Below are 22100 nucleotides of genomic sequence, written 5' to 3'. Positions count from 1 at the left end.
GTTCTGCTGGTTTGTGGTGATTTCAACGTGGGGAAGTTTATTTGCAAATGTAACAAAAGAAAGTAATTTCAAGAGTTCAAATAAAAAACATTTATGTTCTAGTCAATTTACTTTTGACCCCTCCTGGCCGTTAATCTACCCCTGAGTGTTAGCTTGTGCTGCCCTCTGCTGTTGACTCACTTTAATTGTCCAGGTGTTACGTGTTTATTTAGTTTGGCCTGAAGGTGGCAGTATTGTGTTTAACATGAGACACAAGCTGTCCATTTTAATTGTGATGTATCCGTTCATAAAACGTTAAAAAAGCAAAAAACAGTCACATAAATATCGTTTTTTTTTTACTTAGATCTTGAGTCCTAAATAAGACTTGTATTAATATAAACTCATTGATTAATTGTATATAATTTTAAAATAAAGTCTCACCGCATCATCTAAGTCGATACATTGCAATCATAACTTCATTTGTAATGTCAGCTTATCATATCACCTGATATGGTTATGCTCAAACCAGATGCTCTATGTGCTGACTTGAATATGACCTCACGACACGTGGTACCTTCCTCTGTGCTGTATCTGATGGGTTTACATCCTGCTGTTGGTTTAGGCAAAAAAACAAACAAAAACAAATAAATAAGAAAACACAGGATACGTCTGGAGCTGTTAGACCTGAGCCGCAGTTGTTTTTCTTATCTTTAACTCCCTTTCCTTTCTGACTTCTGGTGAACAACACCACCAAATAAAAATATTAAGAAATGTAATTGTGTTAATTCTTTTACTTAAAATGTCAGCTTATGGTAATATTCTTTGCTTCCCCTTTTGATTTATTCAGGCCCACAGCACACTGTTCTTAGACTGGAAACCAGGCTGATCTGTGAGCTTCTGTTGTCATTTTCATTTCATCGAGCCAATCACAACCAGCGTCACTGGTCCAGATTTGATGATTCACATGTCACATGTTTTGCAGGTACGTCCAGCGCAACTCAGGTCAAAGTGTCAAAACCAGGCTGCGCTTATGAAATATGAATTAAGACTCTGTCCCTGCATTCCTTATGTCTCTTAAAATGTCTCCGACATACGAGATCATTTCATTTGTGACCAGGAGTCTCATTTATAAACATTGCATACGCACAAAATGGGGCCTGAAAGAGGCGTACGCCATCTATAACAACAAACTGTGACGATTGTGGAGTGTTTTTCCTGTGTTTTTTGCAGAGGCGTGGCTTCCCTGGTTGGCTGGAGCTCCTGCCTCTCACACACCTGCAGCCCATCTGCTCATCAGCTTCAGCTTAAGTACTCCGGTCTTCTCTCCGCTCACTGCCAGATTGTTTCCGTTTGTCCCCGTGGTATCTATGGCGAAACCACTCTTGCTTAAACTCTGTCTGTCTCATTCCTGAACTCTGCTCATCGTTCCCAGAGCCAGTGCCACCTCTGAGCTCCAGCTCCACAGCCACACTGGCTGGTTAGTAGGCTGACATTAAATAGGAGAGGTTGCATCACAGTCAATCACACATTAGTGCATTTCCTTGAGGGATGTAACACCAGAGCACATCTCTCCCTGTGTGTGTCTCTCTGCAGAGCATGTGCAAATGGAAATAGACAGGAAGAGCAGAGCGAGGGCAGATAGTTTATCCATCGGATGCTGTCGTTCTCTCAGATGGTAAAAATGCTAAAATACGTTGTCAAATTTAATTGGGTGGCCAGCCAAGAAAAAGATAAGAAAGATAAGAAGATAAGAAAAGATAAGAAAAAGATGCAGCAGCGACATTTAAATATGGAATAATGTCGATTTATACTCGTGTTTTTTCAGCATTAAAGCATGTAAACCTGCTCAAAATGAAATATATACAAAAATGTCCCACATCTTTTGGACGCGTCCAAGAAGTCAAATATTTTTATATTCAGCTCTGTAAAGATTTTGGGATATGAAACTCCTATTGTTGCTAAGCTCCTGTATTTTGTTATTCATGTAAAATAACTAGAACAACCCTGAGCCTCTAAGCCTCAAGCAGTGGATGGACTTAATCAAGCAGATCTTTGTAATGGAGACGATCTCTCCCTCTATAGCAGAGGTGATCGTACCTTCCTGTGAATATCTATAGATAATAATGGACATGTGGAATCAAGATTACTTAACTGGTGTGCCCCCACTTTGTGTTTTGTTCTAATTATTTAAATAATCTTGAAAAAAAAAAAGTGAAATTATCGATTATGTTATCGATATCGGCCGTGCAAGGTAATTATCAGTCATCGTTATCAGCTGAAAAAACAATCCATATCGTGCATCCCTGTTCACTCAATACTCAGACAGCACTACAACACGACAAACTCACTGTGGAGTTTATAGTGAGTGATTTCGGACACGGCCACAGAATCGATATTTAAAGAAAAAAAAAAGAAAAGGAGAGCGACTCGTGGCAAATACAGGCAGAGAGAGAGGGAGAGGGACCATTAAAGAGAAAACATGGATGCTCTCCTCAGCGAGCTCCACCTCCTCCTTCCTCCACCACAGATAACGCGTCTCCCTCTCTCCCTCTCTCTCCCTCTCTCTCCCCTCCGAGCTCCACAGCTGTACAGGAAATCAGTCATCCACCATCCACTGCTGTCGCCATGGCAACACAGAGGGGGAAATCCATTCTCCGTCTCTCTGTCACCACCAACCCCCCCCCACCTCCCTTCTCCCTCTCCTTTTTCTTTTGTCTTGCTGAATTAGGTGTAGCTCTGTTGTTTTTGTGTTGTTATTTTTTTGTGTTGTTGTTCGCTGACCTTAAAAAAAAGAAGCTTCTCATGTTTTGATTAATTTCTGGAGGTTTCTCCTATTTTTTTCATTCTTTTCTGATACTTCCATACATCTTATCTTCTCATCTGTGAGCATGTGTGTGTGTCTGTCTCTGTGTGTGTGTGTGTGAGATCATTTGAGCCGATTGTTTGAGAGTATTAGGTGACAGTGTGCGTCTCCAGCAGCAGCAGTGGTGACCTCTCCGTAAATCCCATGGGGCATTGGGGCAGAACAGGCGGGGCGGCTCTGCTCAGCTCAGGCCGGCAGCTGCCTGGAGGAGCCAGATGGTCGAAAAATCAGAAATGAAAATCCAAGGCCCCTCCCCCCGCCGGTCGTGATAACCCCACCCCTCGTGTGCACACACACACACACACACACACACACACACACGCGCATAGAAACAGTGCTCGTGCAGGATCATTTGAGCATCCTTCACCCTCCTCCGCCTCACCTAAAATCACCTTTTGCTTTGTGAATATTAAACATGACCACATTTAACCTGAACTGACAGAGTACACACTTTTACAACACAGGTTCTGGATCCAAGGCAGTTTCTCCTCATTCCTGAAAAGCTGACTTGTGTCTCAGCTCCACCCTTTGTACAAAACGGCCCCATTTATCGCGGTAGAAAGGGCGATTTCAAGTGATAATAAGACCGCGAGTCACCACATCTGCCCCTTTCCTCTTAGAGGTGGATTAACAGCTCTTAATAAACCAGCCTATTAACCAAAACAGCTGCACAGACACCACAGGCTTCAGAGATGATCCCCAGAGCCGATAATAAAACATAGTAATCAGATTACAAATAAACAAATCTCTGGATTTATCTCGTTTCCAGTGATGGAGGGAGGGAGGGAGGCTCTTACTGTCTCTGCTGATGCTCAACAAGGCCGTAACATGCTGTAGTTCAGGGCGATGAATACCGACCAGGGGCACCTCTCAGTGCGTATCTGCAGTGTTTGCCTGAAAACTAGTGAGCAAGTGAGCAGATAAGTTGAAATAGCCAATTGGATGAATGTGTGAAACTGTAGGCTAACAAACAAACAAGTTACACAAGTAATGAATGGAATGTTGAAGTAGTTAGCTTAGCATAGGCTAATGGAAAAACATAGTAGACATACTCGACATAGTACACTAAAAGTAATGGACATAATTAAAGTGACTAAGCGGAAGTTTTATGTGTTTACGAAACAGTCTCATGATTCCTCTGATGATTATAAATGACCTGTAACATCAAACGAAACCGAAAACATCGCCTGTTGACGTCAAATGAATGAAAAAAACAGTCAAATAATTAGCTGAAAGTAATCACTTGATATAGTTAGCTCAAATTAAATGAAAAAATATAGTAAGCTAAAGTACGGAATAACCTGTTGACATCAAATTAATGGATAAACACTCAAAATAATGGATAAACTGTTAAAATAATTAGCTAAACATACACCTTGTAGTTAGCTCAAATTGGCAAATCAGTATTTAAATTGTTAAAATAGCAAATGAAAAGTAGTTCAATGGATAAGTGATTGAAATATTTATCTTAAAGTAGAATATGGATGAATAGTGTAAATATAATATTAATACAGAGTTATAATAATATTAATTAGCTAAATGTAAAGATTTGAAACAGTTAATCGAGTAGTATGAACGCAAACTTGAACGACGCTCTCTAAAATATTCTATAGTCTATAATTGATGGCGTCAAACAACTTCCAGTTTATAATCCGTTCAGAAAATAAAATTAGGAAGATGACGGATGGTGCCAGCTTGAGCCGACCTGACTGGGCTGTGCGGGGGCATCAGGCTCAAACGGTTGGTAATCGCTGACTCATGGGACCGAGGAAAAGGCTATCACAGATCAATGTTGTATCCTGGTGACAAAGACATTTCCTGTATTCTCCTCCAAAGGAACCATGACTCATTAATTCTCCATCTTCCTCCTCCTCCTCCTCCTCCTCTGTCTGAGTCTTTCCTTGAACGTGCACTGTTGCTGTAAGTTTCACGGAGAATAACAGCTGCATGAATGGAGCTGAGGAAAGTGTGATTCATAGAAAACATGGCGTTCGGTTCAGACAGTAGGGCGAGGATGAGTAACGCTGAGCCGAATCTCCCTGCAGGCAGAGCACGAACATGCATGAAAGCAGATGTACAGTATGCTTGTACAAACACAGATGGATAGATAGTCAGCAGTGTGCAAGACAAACATCACAAACTAGGAAGCTTTTAAATATAAAATACACAAAAGTGAGTTTTGTTTGCAGGATTTCTGCGTGTGGATGTGGTCAATGGTTTATGACAGTTTCCAGCAAATGAAACCATCACACAGGCTTATTTAAATATTTAAAGTAGGTTGGATGAAACTTGGAGGAAGGTTTAAACAAGAGTCGACAACTACTCTGGGAAGCTGTTTTTAGGTGTAGCAGTAGTTTGAGCTCAGCTAAAGGCTAATTTCAGCATGCTAACATAGTCATAATAACAATGCTAATGTGCTGATGTTTACCAGGTAGAATATTTTTACAATGTTAATCATTTTATTTTGTTTGCACACTAACAATTGTGAATTAAAGCTGAGCAAAATATACAGGTGAGGATGATAGTAATGTCAGAAAGTATACTAGCATGGCTAAAAACAATCAAAATGGTGGATAAGAGAAGTAGATACATTACCTCATCGTCATGCATCCTGCAAATCAAGATCTTTGGACAGGAGGCAGTGGGGACACTACTGCTTGTGTCCACAGGGGGCGCCAGAATCAATTAAAAATGATTCCTTGTAGCTGCTTTAATATCAGACACGATCAACTAGCATGTGTTTTTTTCAGTTATATTTAGGACACTTGTTTCTAGACAATTTTCACTTGTTTAACTGGCAGATTTTTAAACTTAACACAAGCAGAAACACATTTTCATTTTGTACTTTTACTTAGTTTTGAAGCGGCATTTTTCTTCCACAGTGGAAGAACAAAGAAATCCAGAAAAATACATTTCTTACTTGTTATAAGCAAAGCAATTCACAAACATAAGAACGTATGTATGAGAGTAAAAACACCCTTGGTGAAGGTAACAACTCTCCTCAGCTGCATGCATACACTCACACACTTGATCTTGTTGATCTCGCCTTTAATCGAGTGTATCCTGTACATGCAGAAAACCCTGTGCGTAAACACTCAGATGTGAAAGAGCTGTGTGTGCGCCACGCTGTTTGTTTACGCGTGTTGTTCCAACTTTGCTGAACAGTTGCTGGGAGCGTCTTTCTCTTTTTGTTTCAGTCTTTGATGCCTTCACTGTAATATACAAGTGGTCTAAAGATTAAAGCTCTGGCAGAGAACATGTCGTGTGTGCAGTGCAGGATGTTGTTGTTGTTGTTGTTTTTGAGGTTTGAATGAGTTTTTCTCATGCAAAGCCTGAAATCATACGAAGTAACGTTCACCGGGCAGGAAAATGTGACGTTAATGTGAGTGAGGAAGGCAGAAAAGTGAGCCGCAAGCGCCCGTCTGAATATTTATCAAGATGGAAATCCAGCTAGTCCAGACTGTCAGCTTTCCTGCTATGCATTTGTTTACTGAAGGTGTTTAGAGAGACAGTCAAGGCTTTTCCTGTGGACCTTTGGGAGATGGAGGGAGTGTGTCCAGATAGCAGAGAAAGACAGAAAGAGAGAGGGAGGGAGGAGGAGGAAGAGGAGGAGGAGGAGGGTAGTTTTTCTTGCAGCCTGAGCGTTTGGCTGAAGGGTGGAGACTCAGAGCAACAGCGAGAAGGAGGGAGGCAGGGAGTATCTCAGCTGGAGCAGAGAGGGAGAGGCATACAGAGAGGAGTGTGTGTTGTGTGGATGTGCTCGCCTGCCTCTCTGACTGACTGACTGACTGGCTGTGTGAGTGTGTGTGTGTGTGTGTTTGTGTGTGACAGACAGAAAGAGACTAGAGCGCGTGGATACTACTCCACAGGACTGGATGTGTTTGGCCTCACAGACACATAAAAAAGGTAGGATTTTTAAATTTTTTTTTTTAAGGGGCGGGTTAATTGAATTCTTCTCTTTTGGTGGCATCTGGGTTAATCGCATCCTAAACAGGGTGTGTTCCAGAGGAGGAGGGGGGTTTTTCATTTCCACGCTGTCGTTTTGTCAGCGCTCGAGGGGCGAGATTGATGCCACTGGCTGGTTTACATCATGGAATCCCCTCCTCCCTCTCAAATCTCTTAAAAAAAAAACCTCCTGGCTGTCAGGTGAACTGCTTTCCCTATCTCGTACATCCTTTCATACATGTGTATATGTGAAGGGGGAATAATAAGAGAAAGGACTCTCTTCTCCCTTCTCTTCTTCCTCCCTCCTTCTTCCTTCCCCCAGGATTGGGCAGATCTTATAATGGTGAGCCAGAGGAATTAAGGGCATCTGTTTCAGGGGATATTTGCACGAGCAGAGGGGATGAAAAAGAGAGCGAAAGAGAAGGATGAAAAGGGGGAGATGTGGCAGTCGAGAGAATCCCGACAGCCTCCTGTGAGGTTTTTTTTGCCATTCTTGCCCTCAGTACCGCGAGGAGAAAGGAGTCGACCACACACAAGGTCCATGTAGTGGTTGTATCAGGCAGATGGCTGGGAGAGGAGGGGGTGGGGGTGGTGGTGGAGGGGGGGTGGGTGTTTTTATGTTGCTCATAGACAGACACAGTCGCTGACAGGGAGTGCATTCGCAGGAAAACTGAGAAAGACGTGCTGTTTTTGCCACTCGTAGCTCGTCACACGAAGGCATCGTCACGTACAACTCATTAAAAACCATCCTATCATGTGCTCGTGTGTTACATATACAGGCGTGTTACAAACGCAACACAGCGAGTCACAATTACGCAAGAGCTCACGTCTGTACTGTATCTCCAAGGCAAGCTGCTCCAAGGCCACAGATTGTTTCACACACGGCGATGTTGAGACTAGAAGAGCAGCTCGAAAAAAAAGTATCACGGGATAAACAAGAAACATCAAAAACCTTGAGAGTTTTTCCGGAAGAGTGTGAGTGTTGCAGATAGAAAGCATGGAGGGAGTTAGGGAGGAATGACGCGAAAGACAAGTGAGAAAGAATGAGCAGCCATCCACGCCTTACTGACCACTCTGACCTCAACACTCCCATCACTGCCTTCGTCCAAGAAAATCCAAGTCAGGCCAAAGTGTGAGCAGTTCTCGCCTGCTGAAGTCTGGCCTGTGTGAAGCCTGGCCTGTGTGAAGCTTCCTCATCGTACTTTCAAACAGACCAACTTGTTTCTCAGAGATGTTCGAGTGTTCAGAGGGAAGGTAACACGAGGTAGGAAGGATAATGTCGCACTGAAGGCTTCGACCTTTGTACTCGCTGCACCTGTTTGCTTCTGACAGTGTTGATTTTTGGTTTTAAGCTTATTCAGCCGTGCTGTGGTTGGATGAGAGCATCCGGTGCAGTTTTTGAGTCTTTTGGGGGAAAGAACAAGTCAAGTCACAAGTCTTTAGAACTTGAATATTTTGGATTTCAAGACTCTAGTTAGTTAAATCTCGTAGCAGTCAAGTCCAGTCTTGCCTCAAGTCTTATCCAACAAGGTCTCAACTAAAGTCTGTAGTCCTTGAAGGCGAAATGTGAAACTTGAGTTAACGTGAGCAAACTCTTTACAGAGTCAAGTCCAAGTGAAGCTCCAAGTCTTCATCGTTTGTTTAAATCTGACTCGAGTCCAAGTCTTCATAGAGTCTCAAGTCTTGAATGCAAAAATTGAGATTTGAATGTTTTTGCTTTCAAGTCACAAGTCAAGTGAAGTATTTTGGGAAGCGAGTCCCACAGCACTCACAGTTGCACACTGTGCAAGGCAGCTGGATCCGTAAGATCATATGATCTCGCAAATCCATCTCACCAGACCTCAAGCTATGCACTTGTGACCGAACCACAATGTTTCAATCAATCAGTGGACTTTGAGGAACCACTGGCGGCTACGAGCGTGGTTTGGGTGTGACGATCCGGAAGAGAAACGACTGTTTGTTGTTTGGTGGCTCCTCAAGAGATTAGCGTAACATCAGTTGTATCAGAATCGGAGAGCAAAGAACACACTGAAGGTTTTATCTGCAAAAAACGTTTTCGCTCGTCCCTGACTGATTTCGTTGGTAGCGCTTTCCTGCTGTTGATCTTACTGGTTGGAGTTAGCCGTGATAGATGGTGATAGTCAGATGGTTTGTCCAAGTACCTGCCAAGTATGTTTTTAAAGTGTCCTTTTCCAAAAAAGTCCTGAGTCCTCGAGGGTAAAACATGAGACTTTGTGAAAGTTCTTGTTTTTGTGTTTAAGGCTTCAGTCGACTCAAGCATGTAGAGTCTCACTGCAGTCAGGCCTAGTGAAGTTCCTAGTCCTCATTTTTTTGTTACTTAAGTTGGACTCAAGTTCGAATCAAGTTTCAAGTCTTGTCCAACCAAGTCTGAAGTCAGGTTTTAAGTTTACGATTGAAAGGATTAGTAAATGCTGCCATAGCATCAGTCATATCAGAACTGGAGAGTATATTTCATTGAAAGAAGAGCAAAGAACGTCACTGAAAGCTTTTCTCTACGGAAAACATGTTCTTGCTCTCTTCCAACTGACTTCAGGTTCTGCTGGTGGTAGCTCTCTCCAACATTTGGTCTGACTGGTTGAAGTCAGCTCATGATAGATGTTGACAGACCGATGAACCATCTTTCCAGATGGTTCTGTGTGACAAACCATACGGTTCGTCGTGATACTCTCAGTCAAACTTGAATGAATGCCTCAAATCTACCAGAACTTCATTTTAACCTTTTGTCACAATTCTTGTCCAAACAAGTCTTGAGTCCTCGAGGGTAAAGCATGCGACTTTCTTGTTGTTGCTCAAGTCAAGTCAAGCCTTTAGGGAGGTCCAAGTCCTCATTCTTAAGTTGGACTCCAGTTTGAATCAAGTCCCAAGTCTTGTTCAACTAAGTCTTCAGTCAAGCCTCAGGTCTGTGACCTCAAAACATAAGCTTTGAATCTTTTTATGAATCAAGTCTCACAATTGTCAAGTCAAAGTTAAGTTCCAAGTCCTATTTTTGTGACTTAAGTCTGGCCCGAGTCCAAGTCCCAAGTCTAAGAGGATCATGGCAAGTCTCAAGTCATGCTCTATGAAGTCGTAAGAAGGGTCTCAAAGCTTTACAGCAAACATGAAACTTAAGTGTTATTATTCTCAAAGCACTCAAGCCCTTGTTTGAAACTTAACTATGACTCAAGCGCAGCTCTTAAATCTCAAGTATCTTTGTCTGTAGGGGGTAAAGTCTCTGAACAGTCAAGTCTAAGTCAGCATATTTGTGACTTATGTCTGACTTTATTCTGAGTCTCTCAAGTCTTCACCTGTGGAAGCATCAGCTACAAATGTTTCTGACAACGTGGATGAAATGTATGACGTGTTAAATCTTCCCCACAGCAGATACACTTTCATTACTTTCAGCCAAACCCACAGTTTGAGCAAGTCATGGTCTGAAACCGTCCGAGCAGCACACTCACGCTCTCAGCAGAATCTAAACAAGCCCGGATGTTTGTAATATTGTTAACAGCCCAGGAGTCTGGCCGTGTTATTCTTGGCATGCCGATTGATTCCAGAGGAAAAGTATGTTTATGCCTCCTCACTCAAGGCAAATGCACAAATACCGCTGAGTCCTCACAGTTAATGCACGGAGAATAGATCTTAATGTACACAAAAGCTGGTGAAACTATAATCTGTGACAAACTTGGGCAGGAAGTTAACCTTTTAAACTTGGCGACCACAGTCGAGATTATGGAAAAGAAGCTCCGCATGATGGCTGGTTTCCTGCCAAAGTTGTCTGGAGGAATTTAAAACAACCCTCTCACTCACAGCCAATATTCACCAGTATTATTTGACTTGTCGCTGGTGTTAATTTTCCACCCTGACTGCACTAAAACACATGCGTTTATTTCATCTAAAGTCTGTAGCTGTCCCCGTGACAGCAGTGACACGCATTGTTTCCACCCCACCAACTACGCTGCTGTTACATAACGCACACAAAAGGTTTTAAACATGAGTCTTTAAACGTTTGAGGAAAAGAAAAACCACTTGGTCGCTGCTTTAATGTCACAAAGAAAGAAACATGCCAGGCCTTCATCGTTTGATTTAATAAACATAATAGACCACATTTGTGCTCCCTGGAGCAATAAGCCTCCTCCCTGCTGCCTCCTTGACTCCCAGAGGATGCATCATTTCCTGGGCCACTGCCTTCTCCCCTCCCCCCTTCTGGGACCTAGATTAACCCTCCACCAACACACACACACACACACACACACACACACACACACCACTATCTCTAAGATGGCAGGGTGGGCAGGGCATGCTGGGGGTGGCACAGATGTCCGGGCTAATCGAATATTCACGGGTGGTCGTGGTCTGACCGAGAGGCAGCGTCACAAGGAAGGAAAGAGGAATAAGAAACATAACACATGAAGGTGGTCTATATCTTCTACCGTGTTCGAAGGAGTGGTCGTATACAAAAGCAACTATTATTGTCCAAAATGACTGTGCAGGAAAGTAATGTGCCCATTCTTAATTCCACCGACAAAAATATGATTGTTTGACTGTTTCTCTGTGAAAAAACATCAATGAGCACAACGTCAGGGGCCTCATTCATAAAAATATGCTTACATTCGTTTTATAAAAGATGCTGAGCGTTAAAAACCTGGCATAGGCAGTTTCTAAGCATCCCTCCTTGTAACTCATGTACATTTGAAAACTGAAAGACCAGCAGTTGACCAAATTAAGCAACAGATGCCTTCACATTTAAACCTCTTGAGTATACCATCTCTGTATAATGGGGTGTATGAGGCTGCTGTGATGCGATCCCGGAGGTCGGCTCGAGGTCCTGGTCTGATGCCGCCTCAGAGACAGAAATAGTGATGGAGAAGGACGCTCAGCTGTCACACTCAGCGTCATCTCCCCAGACAATCATTGCCTGACAGCGCTGCTCTCTGCGTCCTATCTCTTTGTGTGCTCAGGGAGGGGTGTCCTTTCTCCTATTCAAGGGCAGTACGTCCGTGCTGTATTACATTCAATAGTCAATATCCTCTTGATCGTGTTCATTAATAACTCCGGAGGTCAGTTTTATGTTACTTCAGCTTGCTGCGGTCGCTGTGAAAGATTCTCTGGGAGAAGATATTACAGTCACATCTCGGCCTCTTTTATCTGATGAACTTTTTTCCTTTTTATAAATTAATTTATCCTCATTCTACGTAACCTCTCCGACCAGTTTATGACTGTATAAAGCTGAGTGTGCCCTTCACGGTGACATCGCAGACTGTACCTCATTGTCCTACTGCACACTTGGGACATCTGAGGGTGACTTGATGACTGAACTTTCTGCATGTGCGCCAGTGTTTCTGCATGCTCAAGCACCACTGCTGAAAAAAACAAGCTTGCATTTTTGAGAATCTGCAATGAGGTTTCGTATTTCTTCTGTGGGTTTTTGTAGTAAAACACATAAAAGAAACGACTCAGTCAGCACCGAAAAGGATCGAGTCAGCTTTTACAGTAACAAAATTGGAGTCAGGAGGGTTTTTTTTGTGTGTGATGAACAAAGAAGCATCCCAGTTTTTAAAGGGTCGGTTCACAAAGATTCCTAAGTGGTAAATCTTCCATCGTTATCATTGAGAACTGCACATGTGTAGAGTGAGAAAACAAAACTTGACATTCAAAGCAACAGTAGGCCTCAGCAGCCCTCGCAACTTAGCCTCGCTTATCTCCGAGCGGGGGTCCCATCCTGCCTCCTCGCCTCCCTGCAGACCCTTGCAGGTTAATCACCGGCTCTCCAGGGTCCAGATGGCTGAGCTAAGGACAGATTTTTAATTACCACGCTCTGATTTCACACCCTGGGCATCACAGAGGACGAAGCACTCCCTGCCTGGCTGCCTTAATTTATCTCTTTGGATGCCGTAAAAAAAATATGATAATAACAGAAAGACAAAGAGGGAGAAAAGGGGGAGGGAGAGTCAGCGTGTGTCAGAGTGCGTGAGAGATCATCATTCTCGACAGGCCAGGAATTATATTTTCCTCACCAGGATGTTTCCTGCGGGGCTTAATCACCCTCTAAGTCAGCGACACCCAGAGTCGAGCAGCAGCTATAATCACATCTGTGGAGGCCCTCGTCATGAACACAGACCCCCCGAAAACCCTGAGGAAGGGGTTCAAAACGGCTCCAAATGGCAGGGGAAGGATGGCGGAGGGGGTCAGATTGATTCGTCGGTGTTAGCAGCAGGGCGGAGCGTGCTGGGGGTGTTTTAGTCCCATCACTGAACACCTGTCCGCCACCGAGGGAGGGATGGGAAGCAGAAGGCTGGAACACAGGAGAGAAATGGATCACCAGTCGCGTCCCGTAGTGCATCTTTCTGTTTTTTTTTTACTTCAGTTCAAGATACTTTAGAGAAACATGTTGCCAAAGCATGAAGACAAAACAAAGAGATCTCACTGCTGCAGGGAAATCAAATTCAGCTTTTTTCTTTTTTAAGGACAGACGGTAACATTTAAGCCACATTGTTATGCAGTGTAGACCTATGAGTAATTCTTCCTTGATCGAGTTAAAGGACTTTTTTTGTGTGTGTTTGCAAGATCTCGCTCCTTAAATCTGCTGTTTTCTGGCCTCTTCGGGGAGCACAAACAAACTCTGAACACAACAACGACGCTTTTTAGCAAAACGTTTCTTAATGGCTCATCTGGCATATATGGAGCGACATTATTATTAAAGGATTAGTTCACCCACTTCAGTTGTTTAGGAGGATGCTGCAACACTGTTTTGCTGTAAAGGTCCATAAATGTTTTGAGGACTACAAAACTTCACCCGACTTCCCATCAGCAGGAGGGCGACTAGATAATGACTCAATTTTGATTTATGGGTGAACTTATCATTTAATTTAGAGTCACCTGATGACATAAGTCCAAAAGTCACTGTGTTTTAGCTCACAGCTAAATACTTCACTATGTTCACACACTAGCCGCTACCTGTTGTCTGCCTGCCTTGTGCTGCTGTGCAGGTATGGCAGTGGGTTTTAATGAACCAGCTGGAAGATGCTAGAAATACCCCGTAGAGTGATGTGGGGTTCAACACTACGAGTGAAACCTTTCACATATATGCAGTCAACTGATCCATTGTTCGTGAAAATATTGATTGTATCAGGATCTCAGAATTGCATTACCACGTACTGATAATGTATCTCTGAAACAAATGAATGCAGACTTTAGAAAGCAGTGTTTGGCAGGAACGATGGACAAAATCAATCGAATCATGAACAGAAAACACTCCACCGTTATAAAACCTTACTGTCATCTCCACAACCTCCAAACCACCCGCAAACAAACAAACAACAGACGATTGTTAGTTAGTTTTTCTGGGAACTTCCCAGCTGTAACTGTGAGTCCTGATGAGCGACGAGCCGGATGCCTGTGAGAGCGAACACGTGCTGCGAGCAAATAAAACTCGTCATGTCACAAGTTACAGGTCATGTGACTCTGACTTTTGTTTGCCGTCTTGAGCTCATCTGTCAGCAGGAGAGAGAAAGTCAATAACGGTGGTTTGTTGTCACTGGGTCACACTGTGCTTTACATATTAACCGTCCTGAAGCACGAACAGTGTCTTGATGAAATAATGCAAGATTATGTGGGTTTCATATGAAAGTGATTTATAGAAGCAGATGCACATGATTGCTTATGTATTTTTTCTAGTTTCTCTATCAAAAGTGAGACCTAAGACATTTTTAGTAATGACCAAAATGTGTCCTGAGCATGGTTTATTCAAAACCGCATCCAACTCTGGTCAAATTCATAATCTTCTTAACATATTTCTGATTGATTGCTTCAGATTTAAATAAAAATGATGCCAATTATATAATGTTTTGTGCAGACAAAGTTCTTGTTTGCAACATTTAATATCTGAGGACTTTGGCACATTTTTTAAATGTAGAAAAACATGTTAAAAGCATATTATTATCTAAAAAACCTGAATTTAGTATCCTTCACACTAGTACACACTAGTTTAAGAATCACTGCACTGATAGAAATGATTGTACCACTTGTACAACATGCTGTAACAGCAAAGATTAATGTCTGTTGTTGAATCAGGAGTGGTGACAATACGCTACAGTGAGACATCCTGCTCTCCTTTTTGTTTGCTTTTTAAACTCTAAGCAGTTTCCACGTTGTTAGCATACTTTGGCTCAGGGGTTCGGCCGCTGTTGTCGAGCTTTCGTTAATGGTTGCCTTCGCTGTAACGTTGGTTTAGCGTTGCGAGCCGTGCCGTGATTTACGATGGGTGGATTCTCCCGTCCTCTGCAGATCTGCTCATGCAGGGTAATTGGCCCATTTGTCAGAGGCAAGAATGGATCTGTTCGCCCAGAGTAAGGGAGGAAGAGGAGGAGAGGTGAATGGGTCGGCACCAGCAGAAGCTCAACTTAAAGGAACTGATTGCTCTGCCCTTTTTGAGTTTGATGAGAAGATTGACGCTACAGGAAGGTGGTGCCAGGAGCCTGTTAGCTTAGCTTAGCATAAAGACTGGATGAACAGAAGGAAACAACTGGGATTATTTCTCAGTTGAGGGTTCTGACTTTCTGAAGTAGTCCAGCCCACAATCCATTCTTTACGCAGAACTGAGATAACCATCTCCTGGCTGACAGACACGAGAGTGGTATCAACCTTCTCCTCTAACTCTCAGCAATCCTGAACTCTTCCTTTTAAAGTAATTTATCCCCTCAATTAAGTTCTCACATGCATCTTCCTCTGTAGTTTGCTTCCTCGATGGAGCGTGACATTCTGACACAGTGATCAGAAGTCAGCAGCGACATACGCGAGCCTCTGCGTAATTTATCTGGAATGTGCGGAGCTTCTGCCTCCGATTCTCACACTCTTTATCTGTGTTTCTCTGTTCGCAGAGAGTCGGGCGGACGTGAACTGCTGACTGAACTGCAGGCAGACACCAGGGCAGAGTGCGGAGGAGTAAGCAGACAAGGTAAGTCAAGACAAGAGGGGGAGGTGCCGTAGCGTGTTGATATCGGTTAAAATCAGTTTCATATCGCAGCACGAGTGGTCGGTGACGTCACAGCCCTCGGCCTTGCTTGGAAACCGGTGCAAATTGTGCAATGGGAAAGAGTTTCGGCATCACAGCTTTCCACAGTAACAGGCCCGTGTCCATCTGAATGCATTATTTATCGCCGCCTGTTGCGATGTCACAGTTATCAGCATGTTGACACCATGTGCAACATCTCAGGAAGGTATTTTGGGCAGCTGACAGATAGGAAGGAAAGAAGCACAAGAGGCTTCGTGATATACTGTCAAAGAGGTGAAACTACACAAAACAGAACCAACGACAATCAGAAAAGCATCTCCAAAAGCAGAATGAAACAAGAGAGGGAACAGTCTACTCTGTTCATTGTTCATTAAACCCTTTCAGTTGCCTTCAAGGTACCAGCTCTTCTTCCTAGAGTCGACACATGCATGGGCATCCGTCTCCTCGCCCTCCCTGTCCAGATATGAAAATGTCAGCGTGGCATTTTCGCACGCTCCAACGACAATGAGCAGGAAAATGACTCTGTAGATACAGTGACAGCTCTGCTGAATAGCCTCCAACATGTTTTATGTTCTGCTTTTTTTTTTCTTCTTTACATGTTTTGCACAGGCAAGTTTGCATTTGTTAAAAAATGTAAGTGAACAAAAACACAAAATGAACACAGGAGGGAAATCAGACCTGTTATCAACATCTGTCCTGAGTGATCCGATCACGAGTGGACAGCTTTAAGCCCGTCACACCTGGCATAAACATGTGTCTCGAGTGACCACCTGTGTTGGGATCTAACCTCCCTGCTCTATATGCAAGCAACATCAATGCATACAACGTTTTTACACAACTTATCTTGATGTATAACTTTGCCGAATTAACAAGAAGGCCCAAATAGTGAAGAACATGTTGTAAACTGCACTTCACAAAGTTTATAAAGTTTCCCATTGCGCAACAACTCTCAAAAATTTGGGTTTTTTAAAGGGAGTCTGGGATCTTTCTCCACAGGCCAACAAAGAAGTAGCCTGTATTAGTTTCTTTTCTTGGTATCTTCAAAATCTGACATGTTTACCGTCAATAAAATGTTAATGTTCGTGCAAATGGACAAATCAGATTAAAAACAACGTGTTCAAACAGCTGCTGGGAGGAAGGAAGCACTGTGGACACGAACACAGACAGGCTGGTCCAGTGACGCCTCAACAAACTGACCCTTTTTACAAGGAGAAAAACAACTTACTGTCAAGCATTTAATGCCAAATTTACAGGGAGACTCGAATGATTGAGGATTTGTCGTAACCGATTTGTGCGTTTGTTAAGTTTCTCCTCAGGCAGCTCTTAAAATCTTATTATTTTGGAGGGAGCTTGTTTGACTTTGAGCAATTTGTAGAAATCGAGTGTCTCATGATCGCTTTAATTTCCATAGCTGCTGTGGCAAATTGTCTTATGTTCCCAAGAACTTGACAAACTCTTGAGATATAACACAATCAAAACTGGGTGTTCCTTCCTGTGTCTTCTAGCCCCTAAAGACACACTTTTCCATTCGTCCTTTATGGTATTTATTTAAAACATCATCTCTCATCATCTCCTGTCAATTCCACTCAAACCAGGCCATTGTGTCACAGCGTCTGATTATCTCCTGTAACGAACAAGGCTCTACTTTTGCCGTAGACATCCCAGAAACCTTAAAGAGTGACATCGCTCCCTATCAATAGTCTGATGATATGCTGCCCTGCTTCGACGCCTCCCCCGAGTGTTGAAACAATATTATGGCCTCGATACGAAAGACGCCAAAGACTAATTTCTACTTGTCAATCACACCTTTGTAGTAAGACTGTGGCCTATTTTTATTTTGTTGAGGGACGAAAGTGGGGTTTGTGTGTAAGTCCCAAGATAATTGTGCATAACTAAGTCTTTTAAAAGTATGTAATTCATTATGAACCTGACATATAAAACAAAACAACTTGCAGGAATGTGACTTTCACAGAGGGTCACCAGATTTTAGTATTTTAACCCGACAAAACACAGTTAGTCTGGACCCAGGAGTTGTTCTGCGACGTCTCTTTCTTCTGTATTTCTGCGAAAAGAAAAGCTTTGGGTTTAGTTTTTTAAATTACAGCACCATGACCCTAAAAGGTGATGCGCTCGTCTACGTGAGAACATCCAGGTTCCCTCTGCCGCAGCGACTATAAAACATAATGTTTATGTTACGCTGTTAACACTGTGCCGTCTGCTGCAGGTTGTGCTCATAAATCACAACTGTCATCTGGTTTGCACTGATAATGATTCAAGATTTTCCAGCCCGGTTCTGAGAAAATGTTTCAGGCCTAAAAAATGTGTGAATCACTCAGACAAACTGGAACCGGTGACCCTGAGCAGGTTTTAACTGATGATCAGTTCATCGGGCGTTCGTGTCAGTGTGCTGTGACAGCGGAGATTCCTGCAGCAGTTCAGCGTCCTGATGAGCAGGTGTGCCACCGTGGGTTATCAATATTCAGGCTCAGCTCCTGCACCTCGCTGAGATCAGTCTTAACCACACACTGAGTCGGACCACAGTGCACGCAGAGGGACGACGGAGGGGGAGCGGCACGGGGAAGATTGATTTCACACGCTGTTTTAGAGCGCTCGCAGCTTGATCCATCTAATCAAAGAGGTTATAAAAGCCAGAGGAGCATCTGAGGACAGGGAACTGAAACTGTGCACCGGTGCGGACGAATTAAAGGAACATCTTACTGAGACTTCTTTAAGTTGTGGTTTCATTCATCATTCATATACTCTGTATAGTATCCAGTTTGCATGGTTAGTATTAGGGCTGCACAATTAATTGAAATGTAGTCAAAATTGCAATATTACCAAGTTTTTCTAAGTGCTATATCGTTGGCAACTTGACTTGTCTCACTTTCTTGAAGACGTTTCACCTCTCATCCAAGAGGCTTCTTCAGATCTAACTAACTGGAGGGGAGTTGCAGGCTTTTGAACCTTGCGTGGGAGTGTCCTTACAGAGTCGTTAAGGACACGTGTGAGCGCTGAGTTTCAGAGTTTGAAAGAGTAAAAGAGTCCGTCTATGTCAAACTGGAACAACCGTCTTTGAGCAGAGGAGCTGGCCTACGACACAACCTATCACCCACCTACAATGCAGCACTGAGTTCCCTCCCCAGACAGCGCAACAACCATCCACACCCGGGCTCACCTAGCCCTAGCGACACTCCCACGCAGGGTTTAAAAGCCTGCAACTCCCCTCCAGTTAGTCAGAACTGAAGAAGCCTCTTGGATGAGAGGTGAAACGTCTTCAAGAAACTGAAACACGTCCAGTTGCCTACGATACAGCACTAAGGAGTGCACTATCTAAATCGTAGAGGCTGAAGTTTGAAGGTTAAATGTGACAAATGTGAACTTTGTTTCAGACAAAGTTATAAATAAAGCTTTGTGATGGCACCTATTGACTGTGTGTGGACACCAGTGATACACGCTGCCTGCGAGGTGACCTGTCCTACCTTGGATCAAAGACAAACTTCATCAATTTATCGATTCATCATCCTTCACACGCTGCAGACGCTCGACTTGACACTTGTGTGCCCTTGTGTGACACAGCTACTAAAAAGTGTCGATAAGTATGAGAAGGCACGTATGAGGTTTTTCATTTTTGAAGCCAGTTATGTTAGTTATCCGTTTATCTTTTTTTAAATATAGAGTTGGACAAAGCGCTGCCCCCTCACTCTCCTCCCACCGTCCCTGCCGCCCCCTCACTGTCACAGGCTGCCTAGCAACTGACACCATAAATAATATGCCTGTGTCTTTGGTATGTGTGTGTGTCTTCACAGGCATGTGACAATAAACAGGGCATCTGCTGCCAGTGCCTCTCTTTAGATGCTCCGCTGTATCATCGTGCTCGTCTTCATCAGTGTCACGCTTGCGGGTGAACTGTGATGTTTGGGATGTTTGAGTCTGGTTCTCTTCTCGGCAGGCACAGCACAGCACACGAGACCTGACTGACAGCGCCCATGGCGAGCAATAACACGGCCAGCATCGCACAAGCCAGGAAGCTGGTGGAGCAGCTGAAGATGGAGGCTAACATTGACAGGATAAAGGTGAGCAGACACACAGTGACCACAATGACAGAGAATTTACTTTATAAATACTACAGGTGGTTTTCTTTTTAGATTGATACCACTCTCATATCTGTAAATTGAATATGTAGCTGGAGCCAGCAGGTGGTTAGCTCATCTTAGCTTAGCTCAAAGACTGTAAACAGGGGGGAAACAGCTAGCATGCTCTGTATGTAATCTGAATTAATATTTTGTATATAAGAGGGCTCTTTTCAGTGGAAGACACATGCTGTAAATACTTTGTCTTTATGCTAAGCTAGGCTAATCACCACCCCTGCCACCTGCTCTGGCCCCATACTCAAGAAAAAGTGTGATATATTGAAAAATATTTACTTATACCTTCTTATGTCTGTCCAATAAATATGTAGCTGGATCCAGCAGGTGTTTAGCTTAGCTTTGCTTAGCACAAAGACTGGAAACAGAGGGAAACTGCTAGCCTGACCTACCTGCACATTTAAAGCTCATTTAATATCTCTTTATTGTTTAATCCGTGAGGAAGCAGATGTATAAAACCAAATATTTTTACGGTGGGCTTTTTGGATCTGTTTCCCTGTTTGCAGTTTTTAAGCTAAGCTAAGCTAAGCTAACAAGCTGCTACATATCGAACATACACACATGAGAATAGCGTCAGTCTACTCATCTTACTCTCGGCAAGAAAGCAAGTAATTGTATTTATTTGTCTGTTTGATTCCAGGTGTCAAAAGCAGCAGCAGACTTAATGTCATACTGCGAAGCTCATGCCAAAGAGGACCCTCTGCTATCGCCGGTGCCGGCCTCAGAGAACCCGTTCAGGGAGAAGAAGTTCTTCTGTGCCATCCTGTAAACTCGGCACGGGCCCTTCAGCAGTCTGCTCAGTGTGGGACTTTGAACGAGGACGTTCAAAATACGTAGAAATCTTCTAGTAGGAGGGGCACGGCGATTATTGCCCCCTTTCTTGAACGGCACCTTACGAGTGCGAAAAATTAAAAACCCACAGAGTTTACATGTAACCATGAAAGGGGTTGTGATTGCTTTTTGTTGAAGGGTGTTGCAGCATGTTGAAGGGATCTGTGCTTTTTAGATGACACAAAAAGGGATGATGAGGATGAGGATGAGGATGATGAGGATGATAACCCAGAGGCATGATGGACACCCAGTCAACCCACCAAGTCTTCAGGTTGTGATGTGTACAAAACAAAAACAAAAAATAAGATAAAATGAGAATAAAAATATGTTGTGGTTCTGTTGGGACTTCCAGATGTTCTGTTAAATGGTTCGTGGCTGGGTCGAGCAATCGTAGGACAGCAAACAAAAATACGCCACCTGATTATTAGAATGTTTTTTTTTTTAAGTTGTCGTTTATTTTATGTTTTATTTCAACTTTACCTACCAACTAGATATCTTTCTATACCTGTACGTGCTTACTGAAACAGTTCTGTTAACTCTTTTCTTACAACAGGTTAGTGAAAGCTTTTTTAAATGGGGATGTTTGAAACATTCGACTCTGTGATTCTCTCTGTCTGAAAATCAAGTCTCTGTGTATCGACACCTATCTGGCAAATGTGATGCAGTTTGTCTCCTTCAGATACAAACCCTCTTTCTACTATTTGTATAAAATGACTAGCAAGTAAACTGTGCTGTGCTGTGAGTTCTGGATGTTTGTGTTTGTATCATTAACTATTTGCATGAAATGAAACAAACAAAGTCTTCTCTATTTCCTTTAATGTGGAGTTTGTATGGAACAGGGGCGGCCTCCATCTGGAAGTGCCAAAGCTATATTAAAAACAAGAATGATTCATTACGGACTCAACGAGGACGTCTCTCGCATATAAATAAATTATAATGGTGACGAACATGAAGCTTTGCAGACTGAGGAAATAACTTTCTTATATCGCTAATGAGATAATTAACTGCAGGAGGCATCGGGATTTTTTTTTCTAGAGAGCAACCAAAAGTCAAACTTGAGTAGAAGTAAGACTTTAAAATATGAATTTGGTAAAAGTGGAAGCAGCTCATACGATTAATACTTGAGTAAAAGTCTTATTGTCTGATATTAAATGTACTTAAGTATCAAAAGTACAAGTAAAAGTAAATGAAACCTATATTTACATGTATGTTTTGTACACTACGAGTTGAATGATTATCGGATTCAGTGTTTTTTTTAATGTGATTGCTGAAATTACGTTACTTTGGCTCTGATGTAGCACCAAAATATACATAAACAGAAGAAATG

General features: G+C 42.9%; 1 protein-coding gene across 3 annotated transcripts; it reads left to right on the top strand.

Annotated features, from left to right (window-relative positions):
- The first annotated feature begins 6612 nt into the window (after positions 1-6612).
- On the top strand, positions 6613-21761 carry LOC141010578 (guanine nucleotide-binding protein G(I)/G(S)/G(O) subunit gamma-2). Of its 3 annotated transcripts, none has more exons than XM_073483609.1 (4): positions 6613-6748; positions 15664-15740; positions 19747-19870; positions 20583-21760. In XM_073483609.1, exons 3-4 carry the CDS (start codon positions 19784-19786, stop codon positions 20709-20711), a joined length of 216 nt encoding a protein of 71 aa, XP_073339710.1. In that variant the 5' UTR covers positions 6613-6748; positions 15664-15740; positions 19747-19783; the 3' UTR covers positions 20712-21760. The 3 variants fall into 3 exon arrangements, with proteins under 3 accessions (XP_073339710.1, XP_073339711.1, XP_073339712.1); XM_073483610.1 differs by lacking the exon at positions 6613-6748 and adding an exon at positions 7986-8051; XM_073483611.1 differs by lacking the exons at positions 6613-6748; positions 15664-15740 and having other exon boundaries at positions 19778-19870; positions 20583-21761.
- Positions 21762-22100: the final 339 nt, after the last annotated feature.

This window comes from Pagrus major, chromosome 16, assembly GCF_040436345.1.
Source record: "Pagrus major chromosome 16, Pma_NU_1.0".
Taxonomy (NCBI): Eukaryota; Metazoa; Chordata; class Actinopteri; order Spariformes; family Sparidae; genus Pagrus; species Pagrus major.
Note: the sequence above shows the minus strand (reverse complement) of the source record. Positions and strands in the feature narration are given on the sequence as shown.

Bases quoted from the DNA above. Each gene is read 5' to 3' on its own strand.
- LOC141010578 (XM_073483611.1), top strand. From the start codon at position 19,784: ATGGCGAGCAATAACACGGCCAGCATCGCACAAGCCAGGAAGCTGGTG. The intron at 19,871-20,582 runs GTGAGCAGACAC...GTTTGATTCCAG, and splicing joins CTAACATTGACAGGATAAAG to GTGTCAAAAGCAGCAGCAGA.